This window comes from Staurois parvus, unplaced genomic scaffold, assembly GCF_062004578.1.
Source record: "Staurois parvus isolate SC_StPar_1 unplaced genomic scaffold, SC_StPar_1.0 ptg001065l, whole genome shotgun sequence".
Lineage (NCBI taxonomy): Eukaryota > Metazoa > Chordata > Amphibia > Anura > Ranidae > Staurois > Staurois parvus.
Window position 1 is genome coordinate 1067789 of NW_028318861.1, and position 18411 is coordinate 1086199.

Below are 18411 nucleotides of genomic sequence, written 5' to 3' on the forward strand. Positions count from 1 at the left end.
TGAGGGGGGTGATTATCTTCTTCCCTGAGGAGGTTAGCCTCTTCCCTGAGGGGGGTGATTATCTTCTTCCCTGAGGAGGTTAGCCTCTTCCCTGAGGGGGGTGATTATCTTCTTCCCTGAGGAGGTTAGCCTCTTCCCTGAGAGGGGTGGTTATCCTCTTCCCTGAGGGGGTTAGCTTCTTCCCTGAAGGGGGGGGGGGGTTAATCCTCTTCCCTGAAGGGGGGTTAGCCTCTTCACAGACTCTGTCAGAAAGGAATAAACCAGTTTTGCCTTCAGTTCTATGAGACCTGAAATTACCAAGACAACATGGCAATGTCTGCTAGAAGAAGCCTGCCACTATGGACTTGTATAGAATGGAGACAGCACAATGCCGCAGCTAGGTCGCGCGCCTCCAGCCCGGTCCCGCGCACAGGCGCGATCCCTTGACACGTGCGCATGTTTACGTTTCTTTCACGGACCGTGACGTCAGCACCGGCCTGACAGCTTTGTTGTCTCCCAGCAAAAGTCCCGATCTGGGGTAGGCCGCGGATCAGAGCTGAGGCGGCGGCGGGGAGCGGTTCCCGTGGCCGCAGACACAGAGGGAGACCCAGCGGGTGATGGTGCGGACAGGCCGCGGGGTGATCGCCGGCGCTGCGGCGGGGAAGTGGCTCGGCTGCCCGGTGACTATCAACAAAGCGCGTCACGTGACAGCCGCGCGAGGCCGCTGATGACAATAACAACAATAGAGGGGCCAGCGGGGAGAGATCGGGCCGCAGCACCGTCCACCGAGCGCACAGCACCGCACCGACCGACATGTCGTTCACCCTGGAGGACACGCTGGAGGCGGACTGGGTGGCCGTGAGGCCCAACGTGTTCGAGGAGAAGGAGCGACACAAGTTCGTTTTCATCGTGGCCTGGAACGAAGTGGAGGGCAAGTTCGCCATCACCTGCCACAACCGGACGGCCCAGCGCCAGAGGAGCGCCGACCAGAGCCGCAGTCCCCGGGGGAGCCCGAAGAAGGAGCCGGGGCCCCCCCGAGAGGAGCCGGAGGACGATTGCAGCTGGGCCGGACTCTTCTCCTTCCAGGACCTCCGGGCCGTCCACCAACAACTGTGCTCCGTCAGCGGGGAGCTGGAGCCGTGCCTGCCCTCCTTCCCCGAGGAGCCGTCCGCCGTCTGGTCGGTGCTGTTCGGGCCCCCGGAGCTCAGCGAAGACGATGTGGAGGAACTGTGCCGCCGCCTGCAGCTCTACCTGGGCCATGCCCTGGACACATGTGGCTGGAGGATCCTCTCCCAGCTCCTCTTCACCGAGAACGACGACCCCGAGGAGTACTATGAGAGCCTCAGCGAGCTCCGCCACAACGGCTACGAAGAGGTGCTCAGTCGGGCCCGCCGGGGGCTGCACGAGGTAAGGGCCACAGACAGGGCCCCGCGGGGAGCTACAATGGGCCTGTCTAGGAGCACTGACTTGTTGGGCCCCAGGGTGGTTACTGGCCTTTATAGGATGACAAGAGGGCCCCAGGGGGATTACTGGGCCTTTATAGGATGACTGGGGGGCCCCCAGAGAGATTACTGGGCCTTTATAGGATGACCAGAGGGCCCAAGGGCAATTACTGGGCCTTTATAGGGGGGCCCGGGGTTGTTGCTGGCCTTTATAGGATGATTGAGGGGTCTTGGGGTGATTGCTGGCCTTTATGGGATGACTGGGGGGCCCAGGGGGATTACTAGGCCTTTATAGGATGACTGGGGGGCCCCAGGGGGATTGTTGTCCTTATAGGATGACTGGAGGGCTCCAGGGGGATTGCTGGACGTTATAGGATGACTGGGGTCCCCAGGGGGATTGCTGGCCTTTATAGGATGACTGGGGGGACCTAGGGGGATTGCTGGCCTTTATAGGATGACTGGGGGGGCCCCAGAGTGATTGCTGGCCTTTATGGGATGACTGGGAGGCCCCCGGGGGGATTTCTGGCCTTTATGGGATGACTGGGAGGCCCCCGGGGGGATTTCTGGCCTTTATGGGATGACTGGGGGGCCCCGGGGGGGATTGCTGGTGTTTAAGGGATGACTGGGGGGCTCCGGGGGGGTTTCTGGCCTTTATGGGATGAGTGGGGGGCCCCGAGGTTGTTGCTGGCCTTTATGGGATGAGTGGGGGGCACCGGGGTTGTTGCTGGCCTTTATTGGATGACTGGGGGGCCCCGGGGTTGTTGCTGGCCTTTATTGGATGACTGGGGGGCCCCAGGGTGGTTGCTGGCCTTTATTGGATGACTGGGGGGCCCCAGGGTGGTTGCTGGCTTTTATGGGATGACTGGGGAGCCCTGGGGGGGATTGCTGGCCTTTATGGGATGACTGGGGAGCCCTGGGGAGATTGCTGGCCTTTATGGGATGACTGGGGAGCCCTGGGGGGATTGCTGGCCTTTATAGGATTACTGGGGGGCCCGGGGGGGATTGCTTGCCTTTATAGGATGACTGGTGGGCCTCGGGGATTACTGATCTTTATAGGATGACTGGGGTGGGGGGCAGGGTGATTGTTGGCATTTATAGGATGACTGAGGGGCCCCAGGGTGGTTGCTGGCCTTTATTGGGTGACTGAGGGGCCCCAGGGTGGTTGCTGGTCTTTATTGGGTGACTGAGGGGCCCCAGGGTGGTTGCTGGCCTTTATTGGATGACTGAGGGGCCCAGGGGGATTACTGGGCCTTTATAGGATGACTGAGGGTCCCAGGGGGATTACTGGGCCTTTATAGGATGACTGAGGGCCCCAGGGGGATTACAGATCTTTATAGGATGACTGGGGGGGGGGGTCCAGGGTGATTTTTGGCATTTATAGGATGACTGAGGGGCCCCAGGGGGATTGCTGGGCCTTTATGGGAGGACTGGGGGTCCTATGGGGATTGCTGGCCTTTATAGGATTACTGTGGGGCCCCAGGGGGTTACTGGGCCTTTATAGCCTGACTGGATGGCCCCAGAGGGATTGCTGGGCCTTTATTGGATTACTGACTGGGGATAGTGGGCAGGCCCCAGCAGTCCACAGTGTAGAGGCCCCAACACCACCTACAGAGTGATCACTGGGCCGTTATAGGCTGACTGGGGGGGCCACAAGGGCTCCAAATGGATTGCTGGGCCTTTATACAATGACCATCTGTAGGGCCACAGAGGCCTCGAATATCCCCTCCCAGAGGTTGCTGTGATTATTCACTGGGGGGGGCATAGGGATCACCGTCCCTTTATGGGATGACTGATTGGGGGGAGCCCAAAGGGACTGCTGGGCTTATATAATGGCTGGGGGGGGCGGCACAGGGGCCCCAACACTCCCCACTGTGGAAACAAGATCCAAAGGAGAGGAATTGTTGTCCCTTTATAGGATGTCGGGGGGGCCCCAGGAGGATTGCTGGCCTTTATACGATGACTGGGGGGGTCCAGGGTGGTTGTTGGCATTTATAGGGTGACTGAGGGGGCCCTGGGTGGTTGCTGGGCCTTTATAGCCTGGGCAGGCCCCAGCAGTCCACAGTGTAGAGGCCCCAACACCACCTGCAGAGTGATCACTGGGCCATTATAGGCTGACTGGGAGGGGCGACAGAGGGATTGCTGGGCCTTTATACAATGACCATCTGTAGGGCCACAGGGGCCTCCAATATCCCCTCCCAGAGGTTGCTGTGCCTTAGGATGATTGACTGGGGGGTAGGCACAGGGGCCCCAACACCACCTGCAGAGGGATCACCGGCTCTTTATGGGATGACTGATTGGGGGGAGCCCAAAGAGGTTGCTGGGCTTCTACAATGACTGGGGGGGGGGCGCACAGGGGCCCCTAACACTCCCCACTGTGGAACTAAGACCCAGAGGAATTGCTGTCCCTTTATAAACTGACTGGGGGCCCCACTGGTTGGGAACAGATCCAGAGGGATCGCTATACCTTTGTAGGCTGGCTGCGGGGGGAAGTCGACACTCCCCACTGCGGTAATAAGAGGAAATAATGTGCCTTTATTGAATGAGTGGGGGGGGCGGCACAGGGGCCCCAACTTCCTCCACTGTGGGGAAAAGAACCAGAGGGATCACGGTGCCTTCATAGAGTGATCAACTAGGGGTTTACCTTTCTCCCGTATGATTGGTGTGCCTTTATAAGTTGACTTGAAGGGCCACAGGGACCCCGACACTTCTCATTGTTTAAATTAGACCCAAAGGGATCAGTGTGTCTTTATTGGATGACAGTGGGGGGGGGGGCTCCAACAACCCCTACTGTGGGGATAAGACCCAGAGGGTTTGCTGTGCCTTCGTAGGCTGACTAGGGGGTGTGGGGACACAGGGGCTCCGGCACTTTTCGGTCTGGGAATAGGACCCAGAGGGATGTCTGCAGAACACTGAGGTCGGAGTGTCTGTACCGCACACAGTTTTCTCATTGCCGTGTATACACCACAACAGCCAATAATGCTGTGTGGTCCAGCTGCCTCAATCCTAGCAACCAGTGACACAGCAGCCCAGCTACCAATGATATACAGCATGATTGGTTGCTAGGACGCTGGCAGCTGGGCCACAGTGTCATTGGTAAAGATGGTTGCCTGGGTTTGCCATGGTAATGCCTAATAGAGATAGTCTTGGGGATGGCAGAAAAAATGGCCACCTCAGATGGCAATAAAACTTGGCACTCTCTTGTTTGTCAGGATTGTTTTTGCTCTTTTTTGTTGGAGACATTTCCTGTCATTTAGGGCTCATTCAGGTCAGTGTCGGAACAGCTGTGCCAAGATTTGTACCTGTACCCAACGATCGGCACTGCCGCTGTTCACATGCAATCATTTGGATGAAGGATCAGGACTGGCCCTGTATGCAGTTTGCTTCCAGGGATGGCTTTTTTTTGTTGCATACAAACTGGCTACAGCCTATCATCCAGATAGTATGGGTTCTTAACACAGAGTGCTGCTGTGTCCAGAGACATCTGAACACAGCAGCCTGTCCGCTCTCATTCCCCTGTCTCAACGGGACCTTAGTGTCTTGGAGACAACAGGAAAGGAGGAGTCCTCTCTTCAAAGTTCTGGTGGAAGATCTCATCTCCTGTGCCGGTGACAACCATAACGTTAGGTGGTTTTACCTAGGGATGAGTGAATCCGCTTGGGTTCAGTTCTTGCTTGAAGTTTGTGAACTTTGCAGGGATCTCCATTCAAGTCCACGGGGGATGAATCTTATTCAGTTCTAGCCGGTTGTAGCGCTAATAAGAAATCTGTTATACAAAGGCATGGGGAGCTGGACACTGACATGGGGGACATGCACCAATGGCATATTTGAAAAATAATACGATATCTCCTCTAACATCTCCAACAAAGGCTGACAATATGGCTGCTGTGAGCACACCTTTTATAGTGAGGGGGCTGGGCTATATCTCTTCAGACTATTGGCTCTTGTGACTCAGGTGACCAAAGGCTGTGTGTTGCATTATAGGTTCGTCCTTCTTTCTGGAGGTGAACCTGTAAATTTTTAGGCCAAAAGACCTCCGCTTACAAACTTTGTAAATCCTGGGGATTCTCTGATTCTTCCCTTTATCGGTCACTTTTTTTTTCTTGTGAGAACGATACCAAGATCAAACAGAGAGGGCAAATGTGCCTAGTGGCAACACAGCAATACAAAAAAAAACTTGACAGGTTTTCTAAGGCCAGGTTCACACAAATGCAGTGGGCCTTTTTTTTTATGCTTTTTGCGTTCTTTATGGGTTGTTGTTTTTTGGGGGGGGGGGGATAACCTAATGCTGGTCAGATTAAAAATGCAAAATGCATCAAAATGTGTCAAAAACGCACTACATGCATTTTGTACATGTCTCCATTAAAATCCATTGAGCCAAAAACACAGCATTTTGCGTTTAAAAAAAGCCACCCTTGCCAAAAATGCAGTGGCTAAAAGAGGCATAGATCATGTAAACGCGTCCCATAGGAAACAATGTTAAATGGACTGTAGGGCGTTTCTGCAAAAAGCACTTAAAAACGCATTGGTGTGAACCAGGCCTAACGCTTCCTCACCATACACAAAACCATAAGAAAGAAACGTTTTACTAGAGATGCACTTGAGAGAGCTCCTGTGGACATTGATCTCAGAGATGTGTAGTGGAAGGTACATACACGGAGTTATTTACTAAAACTGGAGAGTGCAATTCTGGTGCAGTTCTGCATAGAAACCAATCAGCTTCCAGGTTTTATTGTCAAAACTTATAGTGTTACTAAACCCACAACAGTAAAATCAGTCTGTATATGCAGTAATGCATGCTTGTTATACTCACTGTAGAACCTAAGGGGTTAATCCTCCGCATTGTGTAAAAAGGTTGTTTTTTCTGTCTTCTCTGATCCTACCCTTCTTTTACTGTCCCCAGTCCATCTGCTGATAGAACAGAGCCTTGTTTGCAAGCTGTACATACTCATTTTGGTTTGTATTGCTAGATAGTTTTTTGTTCTTGGGAGAGTGCATGTGATCAGCACAGGCCCAGTCAGGGTCCTGCAGTCTCATAGGACAATCAGGGGAGAGTGAAAACTCCTCCTACAAGCTTTAACCAGTGCTCGGCTGGGCACTGATAGAAGTCACAAGATTGCTTTAACTGCTGATGAGAAAAGGTATTTAGCAGTTTACATTTAAAATAATTGCATTTCCATGTTCTGTGTACTGTGGGAGATCAGATATAGTGAATGCAGGGTCCTGGGTTTAGTAACACTTTAATTGAACAAGCTGAAGTTAGAAGCTGATTGGTTACCATGCACAGCTGCACCAGATTCTGAGTGCACCAGTTTTAGCAAATCTCCCTTATAGTGTTCTATGGTCACCCCATCAGTTCTATGGACAATGATTACCAACGCCAGCCCCATAACTGTATTCATACAGACCTGGAGCTGGGATGTAAGCAGTGCAGGAGCCCGTGTACTGCACATGTGATGCACTGATTGCAGTTGCAGTGCTCTGCAGGCATGAATGCAAAAAATTAATAGATTAATAATTAAAGTGGTTATAAAGGCAAAATATTTTTTACCTTAAAATGGTTGCAAACCTCAGATATGAAATAAGAACAAAGCATATTCCTCTATAGTATGTACTTGTCTCGGCCCAGAGCTTGAAGTGTCATTTCTGTCTACTTCATTCCTCTATCAGCATGAATCACTTCTGACAAGTTTTCCTGACACAAAGTGAAAAATGGTGACAGGGGGAGGGAACTCCTACACACAACCTGTGATTGACAGCCTCAGCTCTGTTCCTGTGTGTTGTATGAAGGGAGGTGTGTCCCTTTCCTCCAATCAGCTCCAGTGCTCTCCTCATGGAGCTCTGCGGAGTGTAATTTCAGCTCTCCACACCCTATTTTGTGTCAGCTCAGACAAGCTTTATAAATTCTGGACTTTGAACAGGTGTAGAGAAGAGAAGACCGCAGATAAAAAAGTACAACTTATGTGTATTACCTGAGGTTAGTCACTTCACTGGGTATATATAAGGGTTTACAACCACTTTAATGTATTCCCTGCATTAAGGTAAAAAAATAAATTTTTCATAGCTCTTTTCTTCCCTACTGAGGTTCCTTTAGTGAAAACTGCTTGTAATCAATAGATCGATAAGGGATGTAGTCAGCTTAAAGCCCAACTCCAGGAAGTCACTGTCACATGATGATCCTGCCTTCCTCAATACTTTGGGGTCCTTTTTGGGTGTCCAAATCACTGCCTGCTTGATGTACTTATTGCTGAGAGGTCATAAGGGGGGGGGGGGGGGAAACCAGGGCCTAAGAAGATAATCAGCAAGGAAAAATGTCTGGTACCCAGGGCAGGATTTTAGGTTTGTTCATACAGGAAATTGACTTTGATCCATTGCACTGCAGGATGGCTAAAGGCTGGTACACGTGGGCCGAATATCAGCTGGTTCAACAGAAACCATCCTGACGTGTGTACAGCAGCTTTTCCAATAGAAGCCAGCCGAACATCCAACTTCTGTTGAACGGCCATGCTGGAAATGCTGGGGGAGATTGCTGTACTAAACTCGTTTCTTTTCTGTGTACCCCGCATTAGGAAGAGATGTCTGAAATCTAGACTTGATGTGCAATGCAGCATTTAAATTTCATTTCTGCCCGGAGTCAAGCTTTAACCTCTTCCTACCACTAACCCCTGACCCTTTAATAGGATCTAAATGCCGGGAGGTGGCAACAGGCAGTCACAGTGATCACGTGATCAGAAAATTCCCGATCACAAATATGCATTGGGAGTTTTCCAGTACCTTCTCATTACTGTGCTGGGAGTTCTCAGGAAACACTTTCTCAGCATAGTAAAGCGTTCACTTAGGGACGCATATACAGTTAGGTCCATATATATATATTTGGACACAGGCACAATTTTCGTTTTTTTTAGGTATTTACCAAAACATATTCAAGCTATAGTTATATAATGGATATGGGCAGAATGTGCACACTCTCAGGTTTAATTTGAGGGTATGTACATCCAAATTGGAGGAAAGGTTTAGGAATTACAGCTCTTAAGAGTAGCCATCCCCCCTTTTCAAGTGACCAAAAGTAATTGGACAATTGCATCAAAAGCTGTTTCATGGCAATGGGTGGGCTACCCCTTTGTTATTTCTTCATCAGTTAAGCAGGTAAAAGGTCTGGAGTTGATTCTAAGTGTGGTGTTTGCATTTGGAATCTATTGCTGTGAACATATCTTCTGTTCAAAGGAGCTGTCCCTGCAAGTGAAACAGGCCATTGTAAGGCTTCAAAAACAAAACAAATCCATCAGAGAGATAGCAGCAACATTAGGAGTGGCCAAATCAACAGCTTGGCACATTCTGAGGAAAGAAGAACGCACTGGTGAGCTCAGCAACATAAAAAGGCATGGACGTCCACGGAAGACAACAGTGGTGGATGATCGCAGAATCTCCGCTATGGTAATTCACAACATCCAGACAAGTGAAGGGCATTCTCTTGGTTGTCAAAGTCTACAACCAAGAGAATACTTCACGAGAGCAAATACATAGGGCTCACCACAGGGTGCAATCCAATCATAAGCCTGAAGAACAGAAAAGCCAGATTAGATTTTGCCAAAAAACATCTGAAAGAGCCAGACCAGTTCTGGAAAAGCATTCTTTGGAAGGATGAAACTAAGATTAATCTGTACCAGAATGACAGCAAGAAAAAAGTGTGGAGAAGGCTTGGAACAGCTCATGATCCAAAGCACACAACGTCATCTGTAAAACATGGTGGAGGAAGTGTGATGGCATGGGCATGCATGGCTTCCAGTGGCACTGGGTCATTGGTATTTATTGATGATGTGACAGAAGCAGTCGGATGAATTCTCCAGTGATTAGCAATATACTGTCAGCCCAGATTCAGCCAAATGCAGCAAAGTTGATTGGACGGCGCTTCACAGTACAGGTGGACAATGATACAAAACACACTGAAAAAGCAACCCAGGAGCTTTTAAAGGAAAAGAAGTGGAATATTCTGCAATGGCCGAGTCAATCACCTGATCTCAACCCAATTGAGCATGCATTTCACTTGCTGAAGGCAAAACTAAAAGCAGAAAGACCCACAAACAAAGAACAACTGTAGACAGCTGCAGTTAGAGTCTGGCAAAGCATCTGAAAGGAGGAAACCCTTTTTGGTAGTGTCCATGGGTTCCAGACTTCAGGTAGTCATTGCCAGTAAAAGATTCTCAACAAAAAAATAAAAATGAACAGTTTATTTATGATTATATTCATTTGTCCAATTACATTTGAGCCCCTGAAAATGGAGGGAATGTATAAAAATGGTTGCAGTTCCTGAAATTTGTACTTGATTTTTATGTTCAACCCCTTGAATGAAAGCTGAAAGTCTGCACTTCAAATTAATTTGGATTGTTTCATTTTAATTTATTCTGGTGGCATACAGAGCTAAAAGTATGAAAATAGTTCCTGTGTGGCCAAATATATATGCACCTAACTGTATGTGGCCGCTTGGCATTAAAGCCCACCTGTAGAGAGGCCTTATATATGCGCCAGGTCGGCAGGAAGTGGATAATGTGAAAATCAGCGCTTTTACTGTAATTTTTAGCTTGGCTCCTCCCCTGTACCTCCCTTTGCTCTCTGTAGGCCAGTGAGGCTTCCTAACTTAAAGCAGTTCTAAAGCGTGGATATTTTTTACTTTAATGTGTTCCTTGCATTAACCACTTGTCTACTGGGCACTTATACCCCCTTCCTGCCCAGGGCAATATCGAGTTTTCAGTGCGGTCGCACTTTGACAATTGTGTGGTCATGCAACACTGTACCCATATGAAATTTTTATCTTTTTTTTTCACATAAATAGAGTATTTAATCACCACTGGGTGTTTTATTTTTTGCGCTATAAACAAAAAAAGAGCAAAAAATTGGAAAAAAAAGTTTCTTTTGTTTCTATTATAAAACTTTGCAAACGGGTAATTTTTTCTCCTTCACTGATGTGCGTTGATGAGGCTGCACTGATAGACAGCACTGATGGGGTGGCATGGATAGGCAGCACTGATGGGCACTGATGAGGTGGCATGGATAGGCAGCACTGATGGGCACTGATGAGGTGGCACGGATAGGAGGCATTGATAGGCGGCACTGATGAGCTGGCACTGATGATTCTGCACTGATAGGTGGCACTAATGGGTTGCACTGATGGCACTGCTCAGCACTGACGGGCAGCACTGTTGAGCAGCACTGATGGGTGGCACTGCTAGGCACAGGTGGGTGGCACAAGTGGCCAGCACTGGGCACAGGTGGGCGGCACTGGTGGGCAACGATCAGTGCCGATCCCTTTGCTTGACAATTGCCGGTTCTCGGCAGTATTTTCTTCATGCTGTGATAACCGGCAACTGTATTTACCCGGTGATCTGCTGTGTCATTGGACACAGCTGATCACGTGGTAAAAGGCAGCTGTGTTTGGCCTTTTACCGTTTCCCGTGATCAGCTGTGTCCGTAGAACTAGACAACCTTGCTGTAGCTGTCTTTCGGCTATAGTGCGGTTGGGAAGTTAAGGTAAAAAATTTCTCAGTATTTGTGGAGCCCCTTACCTCCCTGTATAGTTGCCTGAGACCGATCTCGATGTAGCGTTGTGCTGTCTGCTGCGGCTTCCTGCTCTCTCTGTTCTCACAGAGACAGCAGTCGGAGCCACTGCTGTCAATCAAATGCTGTGAGCAGGGGGTGGAGTTGAGTGGCGATATGTGTTTCAATAGATGCATACAGCCCGGTATGGGATTGAGCACTCAGGTGTGCCCCCGTAGCAAGTGGCTTGCAATTGCAGTACACAGGAGTAGGAACAGAGAGCACTGGCGGGGGACCCAAGAAGAAGATGTTCAGGGCTGGTCTGTAAGTATGACATGTTACCTAATACCTTTACAAGTGCTTTAATAAAGTAAGGCTCCACATATAGGGGGCAGGGTAAATTCAACTGTTCTAGAAATATACAGGATTTGCATAAAATTCAAATGCCTCTGGATCTATCGATCACTCTGACCTGCATCTTTATTCTTTACTCTTTGGCGAGTACGTGACCTGGAACAAGTATGTGTGTATATATGACGTGTCCCGAGACATGATTTTCTTTCCTTTGTTCCAGGTCAGGGACTCGCCAGGTAGTAAAGGAAGGACAATTGACAGTTCTCATGCTTTGACTGAGCATTCTAACAATTGGTGAACTTTTTCTGGTGCTCAAACTAATTTAGCACTTTCTGATTGCTAGAGCACCAAACATATGTTGGTACCTTATCACCGTGACCAGGAAAGTTCCTTGCATTGACCATAGTAGAATAGGCTTTAAATCATTCCGCATGTTGGCTGCATTTGTCATTTCCAGTACTAGTAAAAACTGAACAAACCTGTTCGTAAAAGGGATTTCAGCCATGTTATTAACCCCACTGCCCAGGTTCCCAATAGGATGGGAGAGTCTGATAACACATGGTCTATGCTTGTTTTTCTCAGAAATTTGAGAAGTAATATCGGATCAGAAATTGGGCTGATACTCATTAGTTTCATCCTTCAAATGATAGGTAACTACAGGCAATAGACTCCTATTTGCTTATTTTTTTTTCAATTTGCTGCACTTGATTTAAAATCTGGGTGGGGAACTTTCTTCCCACTGATCACCAATGTAAAGGGCATTTTATCCACTGACCTCCAATAAAATGGTTTAGTGGGAGTTTCCCAAGACCTGTACATTATTTTAAAGCTTTCTCTGGGGCAAAAAGGTTGAGAGAGGCTGGTGCATATGCTAACTCTCCTGCTCTCTTACTGTATACACTGCTCCTCTCCTGCCTCCTCTTTGCACACACCACACCCCCCCCGCCCCCTACAAACAGGACCTGTCACTCATATACTATCACATAGGGGACTATTGGTCCCCTATATGATCTCAATAAAATCATAAGTAAAAAAAAAAAAAACACATTAAAGTGAAAAAAAAAAAAAATCCCCACCCTGTATGCAGACATTTTGGTTTTCAGCCACATGCATTCTGAATTTTCAGCACCGGAATTTTTATTTCGGTGCACCACTACTGAAAATAGAATGTGTAAAATCAGAGGGGCGGCACGGAAGACTGAGGATCAGCCAACATAGTGTTACTACTCTGGAGAAGAAGGCACTATGAAATGGCAGGATCACCAGGTACTTAGTATGTAATAATTTATTAGGGAAGCACCGAAATTTTGGTGACCGAAATGTTTCGGCCGAAAACCCCCCTTTCGACCGTTGGCTGAAATGAAAAAAAAAAGCACCGATACAGGTGCCAAAAAAATCCTGCCGCTGCTGCCCGGTAGCTCTCAGCCTTACCTGATAAACCATCGATCCCGACGCTGGGCATAGAGATGAGTGAAAGAAAGATGGCCGCTACTCATCTCTATGCCCTTGGAGGACCGGAGCGATGTCACTACATCAATGCTTTTTTTTTTTTTTTTTAATCTAATGCTTTACATTGTAGAGGAGAGATGTGGGGTCTGATTGATCTCTCCATAAAGAGGACCTGCCACTAATTATTTCTATTGCAAGGGATTTATGCATTCCTTGTGATAGGAATAAAAGTGATTCAAATTTTTTTTAAAGGGACAGTACAAAAAAACAAAAACATTAAATAAATAAAAAAAAAACAAAGTTTAAAGTGCCCCCGTGCTCGCACTTAGTGGTGAACGCATATGTAGGCCATGCCCACATATGTAAATGGTGTTCAAACCACACACGTGATGTATCGCCATGAACGTCTGAGCAAGAGCAATAATTCTCGCACTAGACCTCCTCTAACTTTACAATGCTAACCTGTAGACATTTTTAAAGCATCACCCATGGAGATTTTTAAGTACCGCAGTTTCACACCATTCCACGAGCGTGCACAATTTTAAAGCGTGACATGTTGGGTATCTATTTACTCGCCGTAACATCCTCTTTCATATTTTACAAAAAAATTGGGGTATATATATGTTTTTTTTTTTTGTTTTGTTTTTTCAATCAGTGTATTTTTTCCAAAAAATATATATTCATTTTTAAAAACTGCGCATTTCGTTTTTTTTTTTTTTTTTTGGCCAAGTTCATTTTGAATTTTTGTTTTCGGCTTCAGTACCAGAATTTTCATTTTGATGTGCCACTATTTTTAACAAAACCTTGGCCATTCACATAGGAAGTCTGTGGGAGATGGAGGAGGATTCATTTTTGGGTTTACTGGCACTATTACAGCGGCAGTTTTGCTTTGGTTACTATCTTAATTACAAACGCTCTTCTTTCTTGCAGTTATGCTTGAAAGGGTCAAATGTCTGTCTGCCATTCATGGTTTTCTCCAAAAGTAAAATGCAGTGGAGAACAGATGGAAGGCAGTTGTGTCAAATATTATATAAGGCAGTTACTGTATAATTATTTTTGTGTCTGAACATATGGTTAACCACATGCCACCCAGCCACTGTAGAAATACGGCGGCAGGGCAGCACGGCTGGGCAAAAGCACGTTTTAAAACGTGTGTTTTTAAAACAGGTAGGGGGTGCACGTGAGGCGTGCCGCCGCCCTACCTGTCCCGCCGATCACAGCCGCAGATGTCAGTCGCCGGGTCACAGCCGGTCGTTACCGGCTATGTCCCAGCGATCGGCGGCAATCGCTGACAGAGAGCACAGCTGCAGTAGCTGTGCTTTCTGTCAGTTCCCTGACAGCTTCAGGACACGCTGATCGGGACAGAAGAGTTTCTCTCTCCTGATCAGCGGTGTTCCCTGCAGTACACACCCCCGCCCCCTAGTAAAACACTCCCCTCACACAGTTAACCCTTTCCCTGAATAATAAACTTAACCCCTTCCTCCCCAGTGCCATTAGTACAGTGTCAGTGTTTTGTTTTTTTTGCACTGATCACTGTATTGGTGTCATTGGGGATGTCAGTAACCCCAAGTCAGTACCCCCCAATGTCAGAATGTCCGCTGCAGTCCCGCCATAAGTCACTGATCGCCGCCATAAGTCGCTGATCGCCGCCATTATTAGTATAAAAAAAACTAAAAATCCCAGTATCTTTCCCGCCATTTGTAAATGCTAAAACTTTCACGAAAACCAATTAATTTACACGTATTGGTTTTTTTTTTAGCAAAGACATGTCGCAGAATGCATTTTGGCAGAAAATTATGACTAAATTTGATTTTTAAATTTTTTTTTACTGGACATGTTTTATAGCAAAAAAGTACAAAATGTTGTTTTTTTTCCTCAAAATTGTCAGCCTATTTTTTTTTTTATAGCGCAAAAAATAAAAACCGCACAGGCGATCAAATACCACCGAAAGAAAGCTCAATTTGTGGGAAAAAAAAAGAATGTAAATTTCATTTATGTACCATATTGCATGACCGCGCAATTGTCCGTTAAACTAGCGCAGCGCTGTATAGCAAAAAAATGCCGTAAATTACAGTATCTATACCATAGTTTGTAGACGCTATAACTTTCACACAAAGCAATCAATATACACTTATTGGGATTTTTTTTACCAAAAACATGTAGCAGAATACATTTTGGCCTAAATTTATAACCAACTTTGAGTTTACTATATATTTTTTATAGCTGAAAGTAAAAAATATATTTTTTCTTCAAAATTTTTTTGCCTTTTTTTTGTTTATAGCGTGAAAAATAAAAAGCACACAGGTGATGAAATACCACCGAAAGAAAGCTCTATTTGTGTGAAAAAAAGGACGTAAATTTCGTTTGGGTGCAGCATTGCATGACCGCGCAATTATCAGTTGAATTAGTGCAGCGCCGAGTAGCAAAAAGAGGCCTGGTCATTAAGGGGGGTAGATCCTCTGGAGGTCAAGTGGTTAAGCATGTCCTATGAAATGTAAACCTGCACGACCCATGCAGTCTACTGTATAAAGAGCCTAACATGCAGTTGTAGTGAAATTTACTGCTCATCACATTTATACTGTAGACCTCCGGTCAGAGCTTGGCATCTTCCCGCTGCTTTGGCCTTTGCGGGGCTTTGTAGCTTCTTTATCCTTCTAGGAGCCAGTGCAGAGTTTCGCATGGGTTGCCCATTGATAACAATAGCAGATCAGTATGCTTGGTAATACTAATGTACTCTATTGATTCCTGTGCAGTGTGAACGTTTATGACAGCTGGACTTTACACTTGCATTTCCTCCTTCCAGCACACTTTATTTTGATGGGTTTATCTAACAGAAATTCCATAGAAAAAGCCATCACTGGTTCTCTTCTTTCTGATCTGTTTAATAAATTACAATATTTATAGCTGTTCGTTTGCATGGTAAGTTCCAAAGTTCATTAAGTAGACTGGCTGTTTTACAAGCATGTCAGGAACATGATAGAGTCTAGAGTTAGTTGTATAATTGTTGAAGCTCTTCTTCTCATTGCCAAATTTTTGTTACTGCATGATTTCCACTGACATTTGTTTTTCCTATAGTTCGTGCTAAGATATGAACAGAGAGTCTACTGTCATCGATTTCAGCTTGCTGCACTGAATGTACTGGAATTGTTCTGTATTTGCATCTACAGTTGACTAGTTAGCATGGCTCTAAGTTCATATCAATGGCACATTTATTACAGCTGCATTTCCCTGCATTAATGAAGTGACTTCATAGACGTAATTGCTGCTCTTTCAGTTTTTTTCATGTGTAATTATTCAACAGAGATTAATACATCACTTTGTCACACTTGGGTTGATTAAATAAAGAATTAAAACATGTTCATAGTGATTTTTTTTTTACTTGGCTTGAGCCTTTATTTTTGACTATGAGTGATTGGGTATATATTGCAAAGTAAATTTTTACTTCGTTTCACCCTATTCACTAAGATAAGTGCAAATTCACTGAGCAAAGTGAATACATTCTGTACTTCTTTTGTAAATTAATCCCATTATCTAAGAGTTAAAATGGACCTCCCCCCTTCCCTCAACAATAATAATCAGTGGGGCATGTGCTACGAGATCCTGTGATATTGTAGGATATCTCCTTGCAAAGGCATTCTGGATGATGTCTAGTGTCATATGGGCAAGGAGGCAGATTAAGAGCTATACTTTCATCAATGGAATCCCAAGAGATGTTAATTCATACATCTGTTTATATATTGTGTATGTGTGAGACCAGGCACAGGTGTCATCAATGGGCTGGCACAGGGAACAAGGAAGGAGAAACTCCGTGGCAGAACTATCAGGGTCACAAAGGGCCCTGATGTTCCGCCACTGGGGGGTGGAGGCCAAGAGCTTTGCTCCCCAGCGGCTGCAGGACTGATCTGAGGCAGTCTTTCTCACACAGCCCAGAGCCAGCATTGACAGTTCTCTGATGTAAGGGGCGCTCTGCGGACTTTGATGTTAGGAGATTGCTGGGAACTCTGATGTAAGTGGGGGCTCTGGTTACCAGAGATCCACTTATATCACAGATCCCCTTTACACCAGAGTCTGCAGCATTGCTTCTTACATCTGTGTTCTCCCTTAAATAAGAGTCCCCAGAGTTCTCCCTTACAACAGAGTCTGCAGAGTCCCCCAGTGCGGATTGAAGAAAAGGTAGCAACCCTACCCAAAACGGTAGGAAGGTGGGGCTGCTGCAAAACATGTGAAAGGGTCCCACTGTGGGACCATAATAAAGGGACCCATGATCAATGGGAAGGGCCTAGGACTCGGAGAGAAAAGGTGGGCGGGTCAAGGGTCCTTCTGAGTTTTTTTCACCGGGGCCTTGAAGGTATTATTTACTATGAAAGTCACATCAAACATAGTAATGAACTTCAAATTACATGGTAGTACATACAGTGAAGGAAATAAGTATTTGATCCCCTGTTGATTTAGAATTTTTCCCACTCACAAAGAAATGATCAGTCTAAAAATCAAATGCTAGGTGTATTGTAACACTGAGAGACAGAATAACAACATAAATGCATTTCTAACAAATTATGCACTGATTTGCATGTTCATGAGGGAAATAAGTATTTGATCCCCTATCATTCAGCAGGATTTCTAGCTACCAGGTGTCTTTCATGCAGGTAACAAGCTGAGATTAGAAGCAGTCTCTTAAAGGAAGTGCTGCTAATCCAATTTTGTAACCTGTATAAAAGACACCTTTCCACAGGAGCAATCAAACAATCAGATTCCAACTTCACCATGGCAAAGAGCTGTCCAAGGATGTCAGGGGCAAGATTGTAGACCTACACAAGGCTGGACTGGGCTACCAAACTATTGCCAAGCAGCTTGGTGAGAAGGTGACAACAGTTGGTGCAATCATTTGCAAATGGAAGAAACACAAAACAGCTGTCAGTCTCTCTAGGTCTGGTGCACCATGCTATACAACACAGCGCCCTTTAACACAACACAGAGTCCCTTTTAATGCAAGTCTTCCCCTGTACAGTCGCCGGTTCCTTCCCCTCGTTCTCAATCTGCAGCTCCTCGCCCACCCAGGTGTCGTCCTCGCGGTTGGAGGGGTGTGGGTGGCTGCAGATCGGGACTAGGGGGCGGGAGCTGGTGATTGCCTGGCTTGTTGGTGTGTGGGGATTTCCACTCTCTGCAGCTCAAGGGGGGGTGGGAGTCTTCATGTTGGCGGGCCGGGTGGTCGCCCTCTTGTTGACATTACTTGGGCAGCTCTCGTCCCTCGGTCCTGATCTGCAGCTCCTTGTACCCTGCCCGCTGTGGGGATGGCGTCGGTGGCCGGGCAGGGAGCCTGGACCGCGGTCCGCCATTTAGTGACCACTGGTCTACATGATGTCTGGGGAATGTCAGACACTGTTGCTGCCCTAATGTGCTGACAGTGTGAACAAAAATGGCAAATAATAAGATTGTCATGTGACCCTTTTTTCTTCCATGTAGAAATCCTTAGATAAATGTAAGGATAAGGGGATAAAGCTGCACAGTGGAGGTGGTGGGGGTCTGCATTCTGGAGTTCTGCTCTAAGGCTATCAACAGACACACACTGTGTGCACAATTAGGCAAGTTGTGTTTTTGAGGATTAATTTCATTATTGAACAACTACAGTTCTCGGTCAGTCCAAAATGTTAATAAACTT

The 18411-nt window shown here is 46.7% G+C and overlaps 1 protein-coding gene across 1 annotated transcript in view; it reads left to right on the forward strand.

The window, feature by feature from the left end:
• The first annotated feature begins 434 nt into the window (after positions 1 to 434).
• The window catches only part of JMY (junction mediating and regulatory protein, p53 cofactor), a 93241-nt gene continuing 75264 nt past the window's right edge, over positions 435 to 18411 (forward strand). Inside the window, exon 1 of the mRNA XM_089658367.1 lies at positions 435 to 1386. Within this exon, the coding sequence (XP_089514493.1) occupies positions 793 to 1386 (594 nt within the window). The 5' untranslated portion in view covers positions 435 to 792. The remainder of the gene's footprint in view (positions 1387 to 18411) is intronic.